Raw genomic sequence first — 22,110 nt, forward strand, 5'->3', positions numbered from 1 at the left:
ATCTGTGTATTATGGCGTACCACAAAGATTTGAACCAAGATATTTGCTACTGTAATGCCATAGTATTTGCACCCTGGGATGCCAGTGGTTGGCTTGACCTTAGTCCCAAGGCTCCAGCTTCTGGGTTTGCCGGCACGAATGACTAAAACATGAGGACAACTTAATCAATTCGAGGGCCTGAGATAGCAAACTGAGATCATAAAAAAAAAAATGATTGTGTGCACATTTTAGGGATTCTGTGAGCTCAATTTGTTGTTTTTTGGCCACATTAATCTAAATTGTGAGCACAGCTTAGTGTTTGTATGTATAAAATTAATGAAAAACTTTGTGACTCCTTCAGGGCTCCTTATTATACAATTACTATAGCAGAATATATTCCATAGCAATGATAAATGGTATTTTGGGCTTGTTATGTACACTTTCTGACCCAGAACACATAAATCCATCCATCCATCCACCTTATAACCACTTATCCTTTCCCTATCCCAGTCAATCCCAGGCAGCACAAGGCTGAATTGGACGTCAGTCCATCACGGAAACCAAAGAGCATCCAAATCGAAACCATTAAAGATACGCTTCATGGCCATGTTTAGGAAAAGGAAAGATCATTCTTGATTTCGGAAAAAAAATGAAAAGCTACATGAGAGACAGAAATATTTATTAAATTCTGATCCTACAACAGCGGACAAGGCAGTGTAGCGAATAACAGGTCAGCTTCTTCAGTTGTTTACACTGTTCAGGTATGTTTTTGGTAATAACCGCTGACAGTACATATTACAGAAGACAAAATTATACACTTTCCTTCTAACAGAGACACTGTGTACATAAATGATCCTACTTTTATACGGCTTTTTGGCAAACCGCATGCCTGTATTATATTCCACTCCTCTGTGTCTCTTTCCGTCTGTCACACACATATAGGTACTGTGAATACACAGATGATTTGACACGGCAGTTTACTTCAGTGTAACATACAAATGTTATTATATAAAGAAATACCCCCCAGCTTACATCGCAAGACACGACACACGTATGTTGAACCAGCCTGGACCATTATTTTACTGCGGGGGTGGGGAGGCCGGGTAATTCAGCGCGTCTCGTGTTTCTGGTAGCTTGACAAATATCATTGAACCAGGGGGTGTAATAAGAGTAGGTATAACATTACGGTACACACAATAACCAACATCAAAAGCACAAAACCACAAATGATCTATAAACGACAAGGCACAGGGAAGAGATAACAGATCTAACAAAGGACTGCGGTACTAACATGAAAGAATATCAGATATGGAGGCACAAGCAGCAGTGGCAATCATGTCTGACCCCCCCCTCCAAACTGACAGAGAGGAGATTCCCCCCAAAACAACCTCCTGGCATCTGCTGTATCCGAACACATGCAGCATTGTGCGACCAACATGGGTCTGAATACTGTAAACCGCTTTAGATAAAAGTGTCAGATAAGTCAGTTCAGACCATGGAGGCTGGGAGATCATCTCAGGCCAGCCTGGTACCTCGGTAACTCAAAGTCCTCGGATACCTTCCTCTCGCAGTCCAGTCATGCCATGTTTCCACTCACAGGCGACACAAACCATTGTGAGTTAGCAAATGATCACCATTAGCTGCCACAGAAACATCCACAGATAGAATTGGTAAATTTCAAAGCTTCTGCCAGATTCAGTGCTTATTTTGCTGTTGCTAAAAGTGATGCATTTATGGGGGACTGGGAAGAGAGCAATGACTGTAAAACAGCTTTCTGTAATCTTTTTACTTTAATGATCATTGATTTACTTTCTTCTTAGATATAATAACATTAAGTATGAATAAATAATATATGTGACTGCCTGAATCCCCAACCAAACACCAGCACAAGAACAAACATTAGAGATTAATGAGACTGACCATTGATTTGAAGTAATGTAACAAAGATCTGCCTGTTCTGTTCTGAGGTTAACAGACTTTTGGAAATTGCTTAAAATAAAGCAGCACAGACTGCGCATTTCACTAGGAATAAGACATTCTGAGGTCTTTAGGGGCACATCTGCCTTACTTGAAAACTCACCAACATTACTGGGTTTTCAAAATGAGACTGAGACCACACAGTGACTGTCTGTACAGGTATGTGTGTCACCGTCAGACCTTGCTCTGAAATATACTCTGAAAGGTGACGCGACACGTATTTCTAGGGGAAAATGCGGTTTTATATGCTGGAGCTGACAGATAGCCAGTTCACTGGGAGCACAGACTTCATTGGCGACATTAAGTCTTTGCTGATGATTATCCAAACACCTTGGAGGCTGTTATATGGCCTCTGAATCCAAGACACATAAATCTGCAGTGAGGAGCAAGACTGTCATGAAAAACAGGCTGCAGGCATGTAGGAATCCGGGCTTTGTACATCATATAAACTCACCCAAAGCGTAAGGAAGAATCTTCATGAATGGAGACCATGGCTGGTGAGTCACAGGTGATAGTCTCACACGCCACGATGCGCTGCCAGTCTGCATGTAGTTTACAGTTAAAAAGCACTGCGGTCACTCTGACATTATACCATGAATTAAAAGATGAAACGGACAACAGATGTTTCCTAGAAGTGACACATAAGGAGCGACGTCATGGTAGCATCCTTCACCATCTGTCCATGGGCACCACTGAGCATGTGGCCGTCTATTAAGGAACTTTCTGGTAAGTGATGCTATGAAAAATTTGAGCACATTTCAGAGAATAGTTTGGCTCTCTTCGTGATGAAAAGCCTGCTCCGATGTGCTGTTTCCTTCAGATAAAATGCTGTGATTGTCCATCCATCTTCAAATTGCATATTCTGGTCAGGGTTGCAGGGGGACCTGGAGGCTGTTCTAGGCAGGATACGAGACAAGGCTGGGGGGACACCCTGGATGGGATGCCAGTCCATCACAGGGCACGGGGCAGGGGTACACCCTGGATGGGATGCCAGTCCATCACAGGGCACGGGGCAGGGGTACACCCAGGATGGGATGCCAGTCCATCACAGGGCACGGGGCAGGGGTACACCCTGGATGGGATGCCAGTCCATCACAGGGCACGGGGCAGGGGTACACCCTGGATGGGATGCCAGTCCATCACAGGGCACGGGGCAGGGGTACACCCTGGATGGGATGCCAGTCCATCACAGGGCACGGGGCAGGGGACACCCTGGATGGGATGCCAGTCCATCACAGGGCACGGGGCAGGGGACACCCTGGATGGGATGCAAGTCCATCACAGGGCACGGGGCAGGGGACACCCTGGATGGGATGCCAGTCCATCACAGGGCACATGCATGCAGCAACATACACTACAGTCAATTTAGAGACACCGATTATCCATGGACTATGTGAGGAAACTCACACAGCATATAGAGATCTTGCGAATTCCACACACTCGCCAGAGGTGGGACCCTAATCCCCAGTGCTGCTGGTGTACTACCCTCTGAGCCATCATGGCACTTGCAGTGAGCATCATATGTCATAAATCTATCGATAATTTATTCAGTCTCTGCGGGTCTTATGTAATAAATCTGAATCCACTGTACACTGATGCTCCAGAACCAGAAGATCCAGTAATAGGAGGCATGAAGCTACGGAGGCTCTGTGCCTCATATTACATCAGGCAAAATGAGGCAACACTTGGGCGACTCTTCAAATACTGTAACAAACTGGCAGCAGAACCCCAATGATGTCCAGCTGCAGCCCAAAAGACTAGAAACACCCAGCACAAGTAACGCCTACAAGCCACGCCCACTTTATAGTGATGTCACACTACAAGACACGCCCACACGACAGTACTGTCAACACAAGTAAGGCCTACAACAAGGCGGCACGCCCACTTTATAGTGATGTCACACTACAAGACACGCCCACACGACAGTACTGTCAACACAAGTAAGGCCTACAACAAGGCACGCCCACTTTATAGTGATGTCACACTACAAGACATGCCCACAGGACAGTACTGTCAACACAAGTAAGGCCTACAACAAGGCACACCCACTTTATAGTAATGTCACACTACAAGACACGCCCACAGGACAGTACTGTCAACAGAAGTAAGGCCTACAACAAGGCACGCCCACTTTATAGTAATGTCACACTACAAATTGGGAAGTCTGCACTCTCAATCAATACATTAACTGGGAAAAAATGTAATGATAAATGTATTTGGCTTTAACCAGTTAGAATGTATCTAATAGAATCAAACGTAACAGAAAAAATATGTAGATTAGATAGGTTAATAAATAAGCTACATAAATATGTAATTGGTTCAACTTATATTATTGACATGATTTATAAGACACGCCTCCTGCCACAGGCTATGCCCCTACATCTTCCGCCACCGCAGACAGACCCATCTCGCAGAACAAGCCTCATCTCAAAAGCCCCGTCTCTATCATCCCTCTCTAAGCCAATCAACAGCCTCTGTTCCCTGGCTGCTCCCTTTTCGTTTTGGTCCACTGTCTTCCCTCCAAACTGTGAAACTCGTTAGCCCAAAAAAATGCCTTAATGTACACTTAAGGGGCCATTATTTTGGCATATTTTAGGGTATCCGGCTGTAAAAGCAGAGCAGTGGTAATGATGTCTATACGTGTTACCTCATGATGGAGTTTTAGAGAGTACCCATGGCCAGCCTGGGTCTTCCCAGTGACCCTGACCAAGATAAACGGTTAGAATGGATGGATTAATGGATGGATCTACAGAGCAATCACACAAAAGGGGCCCTCACGCCAATATAACTGAACACGGGGTAAGAACCACAGCTATGGAAGAAACCAATAGGCGATGGTTCTAGGTCACCACAAAACTTGACCCAGTGGTGTGACCCAGAACCATCACCCATAGCCATATGAGGTTTCTTCCATAGCTCTTACATCTTATGATGCACACAAAGCAAACCCCTGGCACTCTGGGTTAGTGCCGGTGTTGACTTTTCCCCTGGTGGAATTTATGTAGCCCACTGATGAAACCTATCAAGCAATTTTCCTCTGTGATAAGAACATCGTATGTAAGTCACACGTCTGCCCTGCTGTAGTTCCCCAGCCACCTGCTTGATACCTTCTACCACGTGATGACAAAGTCAATAATCAAAGCGGTGTCAGGAAGACAGAGGGGTGTCCCCGCTCATTAGTCACCACGGCGATTTGCTTACCTCAGCCCCAGGCGCAGGCTATAGCTACCACATTCCTTAGGGACGCCCCAACCAAGCAAAACAAAATCAAGTACATGGGAGTGTAATCATGAACTGCCTGTGTTTGTTGGTCAGTGAAAGAGTGAGTGTGTGGGAGATGAATAAATAAATAAGATAAATAAATAATAAGGTGCCGTCGCTGCTGTACGGCTCCCACTTTCATGTGAGGCGTCTACCCATCAGGGCGGCCCCACGGTGCTGACAGTGGTATAGCTGAATTTGGAGAGCGAGGTGCCGATGGCGGTGATGTCATCGTCGGGCGGTACGGGCCGGCCCCTGCGACGGCATGGGCGGCAGCAGGTGGCGAAGGTGGCCAGTAGGGCCTTGCGGAAGCGTTTGTTCATGAAGCAGTAGATGACGGGGTTGACGCAGGCCGACGTGTAGGACAGAAGGTGGATGAAGGAGATGGGCGCCCCCGACAGAGCGCGGTGCGCCGACTGTAGGTCGAACGCCTTCCAGGTGTTCACCGAGTAGAGCGGCATCCAGCACACGAAGAACATGGCCACGATGACGATGAGCATGCGGATCACGCGCTTCTTCGCCGTCAGCCGGGCCTCCGAGGTGTTGCTGCGGGGCCTCTCCACCCTGCCGCCGGCTGCCGGGGCCAGCGCCGACATCTCCATGGTGCTGGACCGCTTGGACACCTGCAGGTAGCAGCCGTCGCCTTCGTCGCTGCCGGACGACACCACCACATTCAGGCCGTTCTTCTGGCCTGCGGGGACAGAAAACGGGGAAGAAGATCTCATTAACCTCCTGTGAATCCGGGCTGTCCTCATCCTGTCCGACAGAAGCCAGATAGCAACAATTCTCGGTAAGGGAATGACGGCAAGCATGAGTTCCCTAAAATAGACTCCTGAAATACACCAGTTATTCACTAAATGGAGGCTATTTGGAAACTCAATAATTCAGAGGAATTTAGAGAGTCCACCAGCTTGCTACCCTATTAGTGCGTGAGGTCCTCTTTAGAGACCTCATGCCGCCTCAACAGCCATTTATCATAAATCAAAAGCCACCAGGTGCAGCTGATAGAAAAAGGATAAAGGCACGTGGAGGAGCTGTGGACATCCGGCACGAGCCCACCCACCACTGCCGGACACGCCCCCTCCACCTAAGCTCACAGAGAGAACGCGGCTCTTAGCACCTCAATAAGAGCAGAACTTTGCAGGCAACATGCACCACCTTGGCCTCCAAATCACACGACTCCTGCATGTCACCGATTGTGTTTCTTTTCCACACCCTGACGTTGTCGCTCATCACTGAAGTAGAGGGTCGAAAACGATCATCAGGATCTATCATCCTGTCCAGAGGGTTCCCAGAGAATACTATCCTATCCTGAGATCAAGGGTGGATGCATGCAAGACTTAAGAAGGAAACTGACATAGCTTATTCATGAAGGCACTTCCTCGGCACATTAAAGAACTAATGGGTGAATCCCAATACTTAGAACGTAAAAAATGTACTTGTGGTCTTGGCAAAACCAGTCTTGCTAACTTTCCTTCCAAGAACAAACTTGAGGTGAAATAAATCATGAGATTAGTCTTGTCTGGCGAGGATACAACCGATGTATCCGTGATATTTAGGGAGCAGCAAGACCAACATCCAGGGATTTGTAACCGTCCTCTGTACTTCTGTTCTCAGTATTGGAACTAGTTTTCGGCAATGGAAGATGACATAAAACGGGTACCGGAGAACACAGGTACTGTCAAATACGCATATAGAGATCCACCCTATGGCAAACCCTACCAGTGAACTCCTTCTTGTGCTCCAGCTCTGACTGTATGCCCCGATACAGTTCTCTGGATATGAGTCCATAAGCAACGATCATCACCACTCCGGGGATGAAGAAGAGGATGAACAGGAGCAAGATGTACCTGAAATGAAGACACAGAATGTCAGTGTTCAACTGAACGCATAGACCTGACAACAGAATCCAGCCGCTCAATTGGGCTGTCAGTACTGCCAAAATCAATCATAGGAAAGCTTTATGAAGTGACAGCCTGTCATTTGAGGCTTCAACACGCCAGTTCGGGCCATCACTGATGTTTTATTTCTGTTGAACACGTCGTGAGTTGGTTATGGTACTTTTAGCAAATGTGAAACATCAGACTAACTGGATCTTGGGCTACTATGTACTGTAAATGTGAGACCAACAGAACACAACATAACTGCTGACTGTCTAAATAAGGACTTGCTGTGTTTTTTCAGTCCATTTTAACAGCCCATAAAATGTTTTGCTAAAATACCTCTTGTCCCGTTTTTTATTAATTGATTGTCTGGATGCAGTTTAAAAGTAGGGCTCAGGTACAGGCTTTTCTATTATCTGTTTCAGCGACAAACTACAGACCCATTAATGAATAAAAGCTACCAGTGAAAATAGGAAGAAGAAACGGAAGATACGGAAGATCTCTTTATACGTAATTGTACCAAGACACTCAGTGTTAAACATTCTCTTTTTCCATTATCTATTGCAATAGCTAATTTTGATTGACAGCCAGAGAATTTGCAAGCCACCATGTCTTCACATTCGAAGAAAAGGAGAAAAATAGCTAAATATGAACATTTGTTGCTATTTCCAAGCTTTTCTGTCCCTGCACTCTTTCTACAAACTATGATCACTTTGTCCAAATATGTGTAACTGAAATCTTTACATAAAGTCTATGGGGAAGGAGTATCCGGAGTTGGATCAGATTTTGAGAAGGAAAGAGATCTGAAACCTCACTGAAACATCTTCCAGACCCTGTAAATCTGGGCCCTGTCTGTGTGTCTGTTCAAGGCAGGCTGTTAATCACATCCCACTTCCCTGCAGCCTGCAGGACACTGCAATTACCACCAAACAAATGTGAAGCCACATTACCACCCCCACCCCACTCTGTCTGGGGCATTCTTCTCCCTGTGCCCATCTCCCTGGGCTCTGCCAGGTGACTAATGAAGTAAGCACACTTGTCAGATGCTGTTTTTTATGAGTGGTGATAAGCTTTTTTCCCAGGGTGCATAAACAACCTGGAGTGGTCTCCCAAATCAGCTCAGTGTTCTTAAAGGCTACATAAGTTCTGTGCGTCTAATCTAAGAAGCGTCATTGGTTCATCGGTGTCACATGGGCCTGGAGACTCACCATGACTGCTCCACCTGACTCCACGGCCAACTCAGACGACACATGTGTCCTGTGGTCATGTTGGCCTTGCTGAAGGTCACCAGGCCACTGAAGATGGGGTACGGAGCCATAATGACCAGGGAGAGGATCCAGGTCGCTGCGATGACGCGGTAGGCGTGCGAGCGGGTCTGCCACGCCCGAGACTTCAGCGGGTTGCAGATGGCGCTGTACCTCTCGATCGCTATGGCGACTAGGCTGAATGTGGAGATGCTCACTGATATTCCTGCAAATGTGGCAGGTGGTAAGAACTGAGAGAAATGGCCCAAGAAAATCTAACGTACAACAATACGTCTTTGTTGAAACATTTGCAGACTGGATATCTGAAGAACTGTCCCATGTTCAGCCATTTATAAACCAATACCGATTGATCTATCCCAAAGAAGATAGTTACTAAGTGTCACGTTCGGGGACCGGCGAGCCGGGAAGCAAACGAGAACAAGCCAGGACTGACGGGCAAACGGGGTTAATTCTGAGGCTGACGGACAGACGAAGCACAGTACATGACAATACAATGCCGGATCTGGCAGACATGGGGAGACGCGGACTAATATACACAGGACTAGGTAAACGGAACAGGCAACAGGTGAGAACCATCAGGGCTGAACACGAGGTAATGAGGGGGGCGTGGCACACATCGGGATCGTACGGAGCGGGATATGACAGAACCCCCCCCCAAAGGCGCGCACACCGGGCGCGCCAGAGGAGAGGCGACGGACGAGACGAACCGGGAAAACAGGACCAGGAAAACAAAACAGAACATCAACCAAAACCAGGGAACAGAACGGAGACACAGAACAAGAACAGGGACGAGACGAAAGACAAGAGGCGACACAGAACAGGGAAGGCGGACAGACAAACCAGGAAGGGAGACACAGAAGGAGAGACAGGCGGAACAAAAGGGCCAGGAGTGAACGGAGGAGACAGAGAGGGACGAGGAGCAGAGACAGGCGGGACCAACGGAAAGGGAGGAGGAACAAGGGGAGCACGAGGGAGCCCAGGCGGGCGACAGGCAGCAGCCGGAGGGGCCGCAGGGGAGAGGGAGGAGGGAGCAGGAGGGGACCACCCAGGGGCCAAGGGAACGGGACGAGGGAGTGACAGAGGGGACACGGAGGGAGCAGGAGGGAACCCCAGTGAAGGCGGGCAGGAGGGGGAAGCCGCGGCAGGCGGAGGCGCAGCCGGAGCCGGCGAAGGCGCCGTCCGACGCACAGCCGGAGCAGGGGGGCCCGGAGGCGACCGACATGGAGCCGGAGGAGGGACCGAGGACCGGCACCGAGGATCCAGGGGAGGACCCGACGGCGACCGCCGACCCCGAGCCGGAGGACCCGCAGGCGGCCCCGGAGCCCCAGCCAAGGCGAGCGAGGGCGAGCCAGGGGGCAGGGCGGGCGGGAACCGGGCCCCACGCCTATGGCCCCGTCCCTTTCGGGACACTGACAGGCGGGGTCCTAAGGGGCGTCGGCTTTGCCGGGGTAAGGGTGAGGGAGTCAAGGCCTTCACAGAGGCAACAGGCAGGGCAGTCAGAGCCGCGGGCGTGGCCGCAGGCGGGACCGTCAGAGCCGTTGGCGTGGCCGCAGGCGGGGCAGCCGGAGCGGCGGCCTCAGGCGGGGCCGCGGGCAGAGCGGCGGCCTCAGGCGGGGCAGCCGGAGCGGCGGCCTCAGGCGGGGCAGCCGGAGCGGCGGCCTCCGGCGGGGCAGCCGGAGCGGCGGCCTCAGGCGGGGCCGCGGGCGGAGCCGGCTGGACAGGCGAGCAGGGCTGGGCCGGCTGGACAGGCGAGCAGGGCTGGCCGGACAGGACAGGCGAGACGGGCAAGTCAGGTACGTGACCCGCAGGGGGTGCTGCAGGCAGAGCAGGGACCGCTGTAGGCTCCTCGGGCATACGGTCAGCAGGGGGCGCCTCAGCGGGCGCCACCAGCACGCGACCAGCAGGAAGTGCCGCAGCGGGCGTACGGTCAGCAGGGGGCGCCTCGGCGGGCGCCGCCAGCACGCGACCAGCAGGGGGCGCTGCAGGCAGAGCAGGGGCCACTGCAGGCGCCTCGGCGGGCGCCACCAGCACGCGGCCAACAGGGGGCGCCTCGGCGGGCGCCGCCAGCACGTGGCCAACAGGGGGCGCAACCGCGGCCGCCTCAGGCAGTGTAGGCGCCGGCAGGACAGGCAAGACGGGCAGTTCAGGTGCCGGCTGGACAGGCAGTTCAGGTGCCGGCAGGACAGGCAGTTCAGGTGCCGGCAGGACAGGCAGTTCAGGTGCCGGCAGGACAGGCAGTTCAGGTGCCGGCAGGACAGGCGAGACAGGCAGTTCCAATGCCGGCAGGACGGGCGCCGCCATCCCGTGGTCAGCAGGGGGCGTCTTGGCGGGCGTCGCCACCCCGCGGCCAGCAGGGGGCGCCTCGGTGGGCGCCGCCAGCACGCGGCCAGCAGGGGGCGCCTCGGCGGGCGCCACCAGCACGCGGCCAGCAGGGGGCGCCTCGGCGGGCGCCACCAGCACGCGGCCAGCAGGGGGCGCCTCGGCGGGCGCAGCCTCCACGCGACCAGCCACCGGGACTGCAGGCAACGCAGGCAGGACAGGCGGGTCAGATGGGACAGGCGGGTCCGGCAGGACAGGCGAGACAGGCGGGTCAGGCAGGACAGGCAGGACAGGCAGGACAGGCGGTGCCGCGGGCAGAGCGGCGACAGCTGCAGCCGGCAGCGCAGCCGCGGGCAGACCGGCTCTAGAGACCCGGGGAATGGCGTCTCTCACCGGGCTGATCCCTTTGCCGTGCAGGCGTTCCGGCCGGTACGGATACGCCTCCCGCGGTGGCGGCAGCTCACCCGGGACGCCGAGCAGGCGGGTAGCGGCGAAGTCATCCCAGGGCAGCTGTGAGCCCTCATGCTCCCTGGCTAACTCCCAGGCGGGGAGCAGAGTGCAAGCCCCCAGGAAGAGAGACGGAGCCTCCTCCTGCTGCACTCTGTCTCTGTATTTCCGCCGCTTCTTGCCGCTTGTAGCAGAAAGCGGAGCCACCGCGAACACGTCGTCCAGGCTCCGGGCGACGCGTTCGTCTCTCCGCCGCGTGAGCCGCTCACTCAGACGGCGCATGAGTTTGCGTGCCCGCTCGAGCGGGTACTGCTGTCCAGGCGGGCGCTCTTCTGTGAGGAGGTCCGCGCCCCGGGTGGCCAGCTCCAGGGCTACAGGATCCTCCAGTACTTGCGGTTGGGAGCGCCAATACACGAAGTCTTGCAGGAGACCGAGCCGGTGGTGCTCGGTCTCCCGCGTCGTGTTGCTACAGAGATCCGGCATTCTGTCACGTTCGGGGACCGGCGAGCCGGGAAGCAAACGAGAACAAGCCAGGACTGACGGGCAAACGGGGTTTATTCTGAGGCTGACGGACAGACGAAGCACAGTACATGACAATACAATGCCGGATCTGGCAGACATGGGGAGACGCGGACTAATATACACAGGACTAGGTAAACGGAACAGGCAACAGGTGAGAACCATCAGGGCTGAACACGAGGTAATGAGGGGGGCGTGGCACACATCGGGATCGTACGGAGCGGGATATGACACTAAGTCCATTTGTGACCTTGTTTTCCTCAATATTACAATAATTAATATTACTAAAGTACCATCGTGGTTGACCTTACCAGCACCTCTAAGGATCTCACAAACCTGTACCCATCACAGAGTTTGATTAAAATTAAAGTGATTTAGTGGTGTTGACTCAGCTTGTAGGTTTCAGGAATGCCTGGCATCCAACCAAACTTCGAAGCAACCATGCATCACTCCATCAGGCTCTCACCTCTACAGAGCAGTAGGTGCATGTTCAACACTAATTGCGCCAATGACTCGCAGCATATTAAACAAATTCACCATAATTACAGCAATCCCAAATTTTTACAGAACAACGAGAGCAGCGTGAAGAGGGTGTGTGTCATTCATGAACCAGCTGTTGTCTTTTTTTGTCCATTATTATTGTTCTGCTAATTGCATTCTTACAACTGAGTGGCTCATTCTGAGCCTTCAAATGGGACTCATTTTTTCCAATTATTCCTGCCCTTGCATGGTTGGTAGGAATGTTTATTGTGGGCCCGGAGATTCAATTATACATTTGAACAGCGATCAGTAAATATATTTCATACTGCAAACTGAGCAAATTAGCTGAAACACTAATCGTGGTAAGAGAGTTTAACTTCAAGTCGTCTTCAGTCTTCATGAGTTATGCTGTTTGATTCGCCCACCACAACATCGAGGACATTGACTCCCCTGCTCAGAACTCAGTCTATAGAAATTAACCCTTGCCTCACAATCCCCCTCCTCACCCAAAACAAACCATTAATGTAACGAATCATCTGACTGCCAGACCCTCTATGGATAAATAGCACATGTGAACAGGCCAAGCTAATAATTTTTCGTTCTATGAACGTTTAGCGAACGTTATGATTAAGGTATGGAAACATTCAAAGTGTACGGTTTTTCTGATGTTCCCGGAACGTTATCCCGCTACTATAACTACTACTACAACTTAGACTAATAACACAAACCCAAAAGAAGGGCATGTTAGAGTAGTGGGTAACTCTTGCGCCTTAAAGGTCATGGGTTCGAGCAGCATCTGCCCTTTTCAACATCGTGTTAAAAGGACATTCAAGTAATAATGTTACCATGCAAACATTGACAGAAGCTTTGTTAAAATGTGACGTGGAAATAATAATCCATTACAGTTGTAGTACAAACATTCCCTCCAGCTTTGAGAAGATCTTCACATAATGATAGCTAAAGTTCTCGAAACGTTCCCTGGTAGTTGGGGGGGAGGGGTGCTTTAATGCATGGGCTTATACCCGGGCTAAAGCCCAGGGGCGTGAAACAACCCTCAAATCTCCGCATTGACAACTTTTATTGTCACCAAATCCCCCCACCCCCCACCTGTTGACAACTCAAAAAGCCAGGGGCCTCTGACCACGTTAATGTTCCTCTGCATGTCATTCATTCCTCTTGACTCTGAGAGTCATCAGAAGTCCATTCTGTTCCTTTTTTTCTTTCCTTAATGACTTTCTTCCAGACTTCTCATAGATGCCCTTTAATTTTTAAATTCAAGGAAGCTGGAAGAGTCATTATAAGAAGCTGATAAGCTCTGAAATGCCCAGGCTTCGAGAATGCATGAGCCTGTTTTAACATTTCTTTCTACTCTGACATTGTATTTTTTTCTATGTGAGTCATTCACCGAACATGCTAAACTATACTTGTCATCCATTTCTGAATATTTTTTTGTAAAACTTTGATCAAAGGGCCTTCGGATCAAACTGAAGAGAGTGATGTTGGTTCTCTCTCAGGAAAAGCCTTTTAAATTATTAGAGTCCATGTATTTCCAGGATGATAAAACAATTCTGTTTGTTAAGTTCTACTTGAGATTATCTCACACTGTTTAACATATTTCTGAGAGAAAATTGTGAGCCTTTTGGAACTGTGCGGATCCCTGCATTCTCTGTTCCGAGGATGTGGTATGATTTATATATCTATAAATAGTTCATCTGTTTAAACAGCACACAAACGATTGTGCTTCATCATATTTTCTTCAAACTCTATTTATTTATCTGTTTATTTATCTATTTATTTGTTGCAGTCTGCTTCCATGCCAGACTTCTATACCAATTTGCACAATCTTCCCCTACGAATTAGGTGGTGACCTGTATCTCTTTGTCACTGTCTTAAAATGTCTTGTCCAGGTCTTAAAATGTCACGTCAATATTATGTTTATATGCCTTGGTATTTATATTACAGTATATGTATTACGTCTCACTTGCACTACAACCAACAAGGACGGTACTACAGCTCAGTGCATGACTTCACACATCTTATATCTGAAGCTGATAATAAATGATACTTGATCCTTGAGTCTATGGTGAAAACAGAGGGAATCTAAATGAGGTACCAGGTGTTTCCTCCCTAGTTAATTCCCAGGAGCAATTTGCTGACGTCAAATACAATTCAGTTCAAGAAAGAGATACCAGATTAGCTTTCTGGTGCTTATAGGCCATGAAACTGCTACACAACTTTTCTAAACACTTGTTGCTTGTATCGATTCAAATTCAGATACTTCAGTATGATGGATCATGTCCTTGGAATCCTGTTCCCAACAACAATTAGCACGAGAGTTTACCGTAAAATGCTAAAGAGGCAGCCAAGAAATCCTGAGGTGATGGGCAAGAATCTGCAGGCATCTCCTGCACTTCCTAACTCCTGTGCTACTCAGGTCGAAATAAGAAAAACAGAAATGGAGAAAGAACATGGTTTGTGGGGAGGTAATGTTTTGGTCGTCATTAATACAGGAATCCGGCTGATTCGTTCTGTTATCTTGAACAGCTTATCATAATCAATCTATATTTGGATATTACTGAGTCCTGGATGACATAAGGCTTAGAGAGCAGAGGTCTTACACTCCAAAACCCACTGGTCACTCGCTAGGGGGTCTTCAGCATAAGCGGACCACTCCAGATGAATTTTTTAGCCGCAAGAGAAAAAATATTTATGACGGGTAATGACGGGGAAATTTGTGAACTGGGGTTGGGGGGGGGGGGGGGGGGTTGTGCAGTACTGAAATTCACTCTGCTGGCATATTTTACCACTGCTGATTAGCAGAATGATGTTACATTGATTTTAATTTTCTACAGAAAACATTCAATCGATTGATTAATGATGATTAAAAAAACTTGCCAAGGGCCGTATAAAATCGTCTCACGGTGCAGATAAAATCATCTCTTAGAGCGTCAGCCACACCTGGGACTAAACCACCCAGTGGAACACTCTGCCAGTACTGGTCAGGGGGGGCATCTTACCCATAAGGTAAGCGACGATCTTGCACATAGCCGCCCCAAAGATGAAGTCCTCCAGCAAGTTAGGGATGAGCGTGAAGGGCATGCAGAAAATCGCCATCATCAGGTCGCTGACCGCCAGCGACAGCAGGAAGGAGTTGGTCACTGTGCGCATGTGCTTGTTCATGATCAGCACCATGATGATGAGGAGGTTTCCGAAGACGCCCAGGAGGAAGATGAGCGTGTAGAGCAGAATTCGCACAGAGTCCATCTCTGAGAGAGAGCGAAGGGGCGGGGGGCAGGACAGAGAGAGGTGGATGGAGAAGAAGAGGGAGGAATGTTTACGCACTTTTAACCCTAAATGAAAAAATTCTCCGCATCATGATACGTTTTCATGACCGTCTTTTGTGGTTCAATATCACCTCTAAGTCATGTGGATAAGACCGCCACAGCACACCTAAAAAGAATAGCAGCTCTTTGATTTTGCTTTGATTTATTAAATTAATATCACTAACACTATACGTTCCTCCAGAGTCTTAATATTACATTATTTCAGTAAATCAATCCACTTGCTATTCGGTATTTTTCTTGATCTTACAAAGAAAAGTAATTTGACTGAACTTCAGGCGGCCAGATTCAACACAAAGGATTTTAAATCTTTCTCTAAAATAATCATGAGTTCGCTGCACACATGAAAATGTCAAACACAAAAAAGACAGTCATGCATAGGAGCTACATTATACATTCATCGTATTAACATATAATTAACATCCATCTCAACAGAAGTATTAACCCCACCTGAAAAAAATGGACTTTTCTCCATTCCTGGCTACTATTTTGTCCCTACAACACAGTTGTACATCTGCAAACAAGTTCAATGAACATCAAGTCCATTATCACTATAAATATTTAAAAAAAATGCTCATATCAGACAGTAACACCAGAACATTTTCTTTAACTATTAGAGTTTATGTTACATACTAAAGGCCCCTAAATGTTCACTGAATGACTCATATGTTCCTGGGTTAACTGCTTAAGCAATCAACACAACGTTCAACCTCCAAATGAGCTTTAAAAGGCCTAACGCGAATGGAAGGGGAAGCTGATGAGTTCAGTGTTTAATTCAATCCACATTCCTTCAGAAGCGAATCAATAATGTGGTGTATCGAGTTGTTCTTGCTGACAAAGGATTCTTACAATCGATCAGTGCTGCGTCCATCTGTTGGTGGTTAATGGAAACTCAGCACGATTTCACATCGTTTACTTTAAGATTCATAGAGTGAAAAACCGGGATGAACAATGAAGTTTAGTCATCCAGGACTGATATAATACATTAGGTGATGCTTTGACTTTCAGCCTGAAAACAACATACATCAAGTTCTGACACCAAAGCAAAGTACACAGGCTGTTAGCGAAATGGATAAATTCATTACAATGTGGGCAATCAGAACTGCATTCATGATAATCAAAGACAACATGAAATATGACTGACTATGTACTAAAACAATTTTGCTTTTGATTAGGATGTAATGTGCACTGATTTTCCATCTAATTGTTTTGAATATCCTTTGAGAATTTTGTGCCCTGCAAAGCCTCATCTTTCAGAAGGCTAATTGTCTGGAGTGGGAACCAAGTGAAGCTGGAAATTTAATCTTTTAGTCCCTATTGCAGGTCTTATCAAATTCCTGTTCATTGATTCATCGAGTAACAAAATCATCCGTTCATGAATCCATATCTATGAAAAAAGGCCAATTAGAAGCTGCATTACTAATCACAATTTTATGAGTTGTGCAGTTATATACTTGGACTGGATCTAGAATTATTTCACTTTTTTGTAGCTGTTCATACCTCAAGGTTGATTTTCTGCATGGCAGTACTCATAGATATTCTACAGTGAGGGGAGTTTAAAAGTTTACACTCCATAATCAAAGGTCTTATGCTGTCGACCCTGTTTCCTTCATGTGGTATCTTCTCATTTCTCTCTCTACTGGCAAACAACCGCTGTCTCCATTCTTCAGTCACTGTCTATATGGTAGCCAAGAGGGTAGCACTGAAGGACCAGCCAATCCTGAAGAAGGCAGAAAGGCTTTGGTCACCCCTGTGCTTAGCGACTGTGTGCTTCCAGGTATTACAAAACAAACAGGGCTCGCTGGTGGGTGTTGTACCACCAGATAGTGTGAAATTACTTTGTTCTTAAGCTGAAATGTGGCACCTCGAGGATGAAAAAATTATTTTATTTTATTTTGAAGAAGTGAGGGGCTACTGAACTCGAAGCTACCGTCCTGGTCTGGGATAACAGGCTGTGTGATTCACTGTATCTTCTTTAAGGCTGGAACCGAACTGCGATCCACTCTTTTCTTGAGGTGGATTGTCTGCAGGCGTGTTTTACACATTTAACAGCTTAGTGATTACAAGGCCTCTAGTGAAAGAAGAGTCCCAACTGGGGTCGAATGGCGCAACCAACTAAAAAGGCCAGAAATGATGGAAAAAGAGTCTAACTTCAAACTTGCTGACCTAAATGAGAAAAAAATCCCAGACGAATTCTTTTAGATGTATTCGTTTATTCAGCATCCACACCGTGACCTCATTAGAGAAGTTCCTTGTATTTCTCTAAGTACAGAAATTCTCATTGCTGTTGGTTTGGCTTCCTTCAGACCAATTAGGGCTCATGTCTCACATCTCAAAGGAAGCTTCAAACAAGCCTGTACACAAACCAAGATGGTTTCACCATTTTATGGTGTTTTCTAAGTTTGTTTTTAGAGTATAGATGAAAGGAACTTACATAGTTTTGTGTTTGTATATAGTCATGGGAAATAATGCAAAAATAAAGCTGAAACTAAATCTCTGGATGAATAATAAGGGTTTGGATTTTAATAACCAATGATCCTCACTCTTGATATTGTTGCTGACTAAATAAATCAAAGATTATCCATTGGGAAGGTATGACTGCAAATCTCTATGCTAATCCCATGATGGTGATCATTACCCTCAGCTGATAAATGACTCCGCTTGAGTGTCTCCCTCCAATCAGCCCCACAGAAAACAGGTGGTTCATAATGCTGGACGTCGTCCTCTCATCCCACACCCACCCTCCTTTACTGATGTCTGTCACTAAAGGGACACCACTTTGCACACGATCCCTTGACCTATGACCTAAGGGATCCAGAAGAGCAGGGCGGTCTGTTTATCAACTGGTGATAAACAGGTGGATGTGGGGTGGATATACAGAGAACCAGGGTCGGCATCGGGGGGGGTTCATCACACAATGGCTGAGAGCATCGACTGCAGGATCTCTACACACGCAAAAAAAAAAGAAAATTCGCTGGTTGTATTTGGTTAAAACGTTTCTATAGAAATTTTGCTTATTTGTGGTGATACCACATTGATTATTGTACATGTTCTGCTGGAGTACCCATACATATTTATTGTCTCAGTTCTCTGTGAGTAAAATATGGAATGAGGGAATGATGTAGACTGCATCCAGGTATTCCCAGAAAATTCAATTTTAGGGGGTGAGCATCTTCAAACTCAGCATCTTCCGAAGGCAAAAATCGTTTAAGTTTCCGTTGGTCTGGCTTTTCTTTACAGAAACGTCCACAGAATGGCCAATAACTTTCACCACTGCATGAACATTTAAAAGCAACAGCACCCGCATAGCAAGACCTGGATGGTATATATTGTTTTCCTGGAAGAGAAAGATGGCTTCTGTAATGTATTTCACACAATCCAGGCATACCCTTTGAAGAGAGTCCTGTACAAATATGTACAACAAAATAGGATGAATTTCACCAGTTGCTCTTTGATAATAATCTCTTCTGGTGAAATGCTCCCATTTATCTGATTATATTCATCACCATAAGTGCTCATTGCGATGAAAGTCGGAACGACCAATAGACTTAAGTTCTTTCGTAGCTACAAAAACGGCAGTCCTTTTGGAGAAATTATCATTAAGTCGCCACTGAGACAGTTCGAGGGAAAATAGCATAAGGCTATGGTAGGAAAGGATTGGGATGCGCGTCGTTTAAGGTTTAAAAGCACCGTCCTTTGAGAACTGATACCCCCGACTTTGTGGACACGTCACTCCCCTAACGATCTTCGGAGAGCTTATCTTCATCATGTCGATTTAATTACGTGTTTTTTCACCAAATCGTTAGGCGTCAGACTGCAAATGAAGGACATTTTTCACGCGGCCCATTAGAATCTCCTTCAATCATCATGATGAAATGGGTTTGAAACTGTCAGTGCGATACAGGTCAATTAACTGGAAGGGACTGGAACACAAATGAAAGTGGGAAGCGCAATGCAACTTGCCTTAGTGGAGTGTTCATGGCAGCGAACCATAAAAATTACTCACAGGGTGATGGATGGATGGATGTTATCTCAATCATACCTACTTGAGTATGTTCCACTATAATAAACCCAGTATTGTGATCTTACGAGCTGAGCTTATGTGATAATTAACCTTAAACAACGAGCGTGTATGTTAGATAGCCTACAGAAAGACGCAGTAGTACAACAATCATAAAGGCATCTTACATAGAAACATTTCATCTCACCCCTTTGTCTCCCTGGCTGCAGCCGTACAATAGCGGACGCATTTCCACAGTTGGCGGCATCAGCGGCGTCCGCGGTCCCGTTTTCCGTGCCGTTTCCCGATGAGTTCCTCTGCACCGCCACGCAGCCCAGCAATGCCGAGGACGCTTCGCCCAACTTCTGCAAATCCATCGCCTTTATCGGAACAAATTAATGAAGAAGCCGGTTGCACCGGTTCAGAGTGAAGTCTTTTCTTCCAGACCGAACCGCAATGGCTAAAACTTACTTTTCATGATAGTAAAACAGGTTTCACTTACAGGTGAAGCAATTTATGTATATCCCATAATAAAAAGAGCAACAGTGTGAAGTCCCAGTTTGTCCAAGCATGTACCAGTAAACTGACAGCAGCAGCAATGCTGTCCTGCCCTCGTCCTATACAGAAAGGTGCAGATTGAGGAGGGGTGACAAGGCGGCTTTATTTATGGGTGGGCGAGGATCGGAGCAGCTTAGAGGGGTGTTCCAGTGTGTCTAAATACGGACCCAAGGCAGAAATCCCAGCCAAGCTGGTATATAGCGCCACCCCATGGCCGCTCTGTCTCGGATTAAAAAGTGCGCGCCTTCAGTCATACCACCGCGATTTAGTATGACAAACATGCAATGGCCGTGTAGCAGCCGATGTAACGTACATAATGCGATATATGAACATGATGTACGATGTAGCCCTATATGCATGGCTCTGTAACGGTACAGGATGCTGCGGAAATCTTACAGAAACGGCTTCTGGTTGTGTAGTTAAACTAAATAGGAAGTTTTTTTAACTTCACTAAGTTTTGGAATTTTTGTCAGGTTAATGATATGTTTATTGTACGTTAAATGATGACTACATGTTTACCACTGTATGGCCACGTCTGATGATGAGAACGTTCATTTTGGGGGCGCAGGGTCTGGCATCTTGCCACCTCGGGACCACTGAAGTGGGAAATGTGCTCGCTCAAGTTAAACTCTTCTTTTTGTAAGCAAAATATGTTAATTTAATTTTAACTTTACTTAATTGTTTTGGCATTAATCCAAGTAGTAAGAAGTTTCGTTCGTTTCCCTTTTCCGTGGGTGAGAGAGAGACATTGGCCTTTTGTTAATTAGCTTGTCGATTTTCAGGTATGACAGCTTTAGTTAGAAAAACATTATTCTTGCTTGATATATTTTGTCATTTAATCTATTGTGTGTTACTAACATGATTTGCTAAGTTGGGTTTGCCATAAGATTTAGTCTAATTGTGCTAGTTATGTTCAACTGTAGTAGTCAAGTGAAATTATATAATCCAATTATATAATTTATGTTTAATCAGTTACCTCAGGACCGCTGTAGGGGGTAAGAGGGATGCTGCCCTTCTGCTAATTAACTTGTCAATATTCAGTTAATTAAATATCAGATTCCCTGCGCCACGAAGCACCGGCCGCCACAATATCAAGTCCGCTACAGTTGCATTGATTTGCAGACATCCCACCTTAGGCATATTTTAGGCGGATGAGGGAGAACCGAGAGGTGGGGGATGCTGGCTAGGCTTGGGAGGTATTACGGCAATACATACTGTGGTATATTTGGTATTTCGGGTATATCGTGGTATTTCCGTTTGCGGGTGAGGGGCTAAGATTGTCTAGATCAGGGCGGCTCATTCCTGTTTCCGAAGATCGACCCGTTATGTCGGCGGGTGAGGACAGGAAGACGTGACCCAGCACTTCGCACTTCACCCCCGGCGGGCAACTTTATTTGGGATACAAGCAAATACAGTACAGGAAACAGACAGCACAAACAGGGGATAATGACCGGACTGGGGTACACAGGATGAGGAGGTATTAATATACCTGACTAACTAACTAGGGGAAGGAGCGCCACCTGCTGGCCCTCACAGGAATAGGACAGGGCAGGCCAGATCAGATCATGACACTCGTACCCTGCATCATATTAGATGCGATAATCATATTAGATGTGTCTCCCTGCCGGCCACTGGAGGATGGGCTCCCCCTTTGAGTCTGGTCCCTCCCAAGGTTTCTTCCTTCTTGGGAGTTTTTCCTGGCCACTGTAGCTTATGGCTTACTCGCTGGGGGCTTTGTGTGGGGATGCTGTAAAGCGCTTTGAGACGATGTAATGTTGTGTTAATGCGCTATACAAAAATAAATTTGTTTGTTTGTTAAATTAGGGCTGCACCTATGCTCTGCAGGGTAGGTAGATCCACAGTAAATCTGGGTTTTATTATGGTCAAAGGTGACCTGTCTTAAGTTAAATGGCTAACCAGAGCAAACTCCTTACAAACTAAACCATTAGCAGTGGCTGTAATGACTTACTGGCTAAACCGTTTACCTAACAAGGTAGATGAAGACAGATATGCACTCCTTATGGGATTCTGTAGATTGCTTTTTTTGTGATTGTTGTGGCGCACGCCTTGAGTGCGCAATT

General features: G+C 47.3%; 1 protein-coding gene across 2 annotated transcripts; it reads right to left on the minus strand.

Moving 5' to 3' along the window:
- Positions 1-637: 637 nt before the first annotated feature.
- LOC111852169 (cholecystokinin receptor-like) lies at positions 638-20,137 on the minus strand. 2 transcript variants are annotated; one of them, XM_023827877.2, is made up of 6 exons: positions 19,974-20,137; positions 19,680-19,851; positions 15,148-15,396; positions 8,309-8,570; positions 6,940-7,067; positions 638-5,908 (listed from the first exon to the last, which is right to left on the minus strand). In XM_023827877.2, the coding sequence occupies exons 2-6, from the start codon at positions 19,846-19,848 to the stop codon at positions 5,376-5,378; spliced, it is 1,341 nt and encodes a 446-aa protein (XP_023683645.2). In that variant the 5' UTR covers positions 19,849-19,851; positions 19,974-20,137; the 3' UTR covers positions 638-5,375. The 2 variants fall into 2 exon arrangements, with proteins under 2 accessions (XP_023683645.2, XP_023683556.2); XM_023827788.2 differs by having other exon boundaries at positions 19,680-20,137.
- Between the last annotated feature and the right edge of the window lie 1,973 nt (positions 20,138-22,110).

The sequence above is a fragment of the Paramormyrops kingsleyae genome, chromosome 1, assembly GCF_048594095.1.
Source record: "Paramormyrops kingsleyae isolate MSU_618 chromosome 1, PKINGS_0.4, whole genome shotgun sequence".
In the NCBI taxonomy this organism is placed as follows: Eukaryota; Metazoa; Chordata; class Actinopteri; order Osteoglossiformes; family Mormyridae; genus Paramormyrops; species Paramormyrops kingsleyae.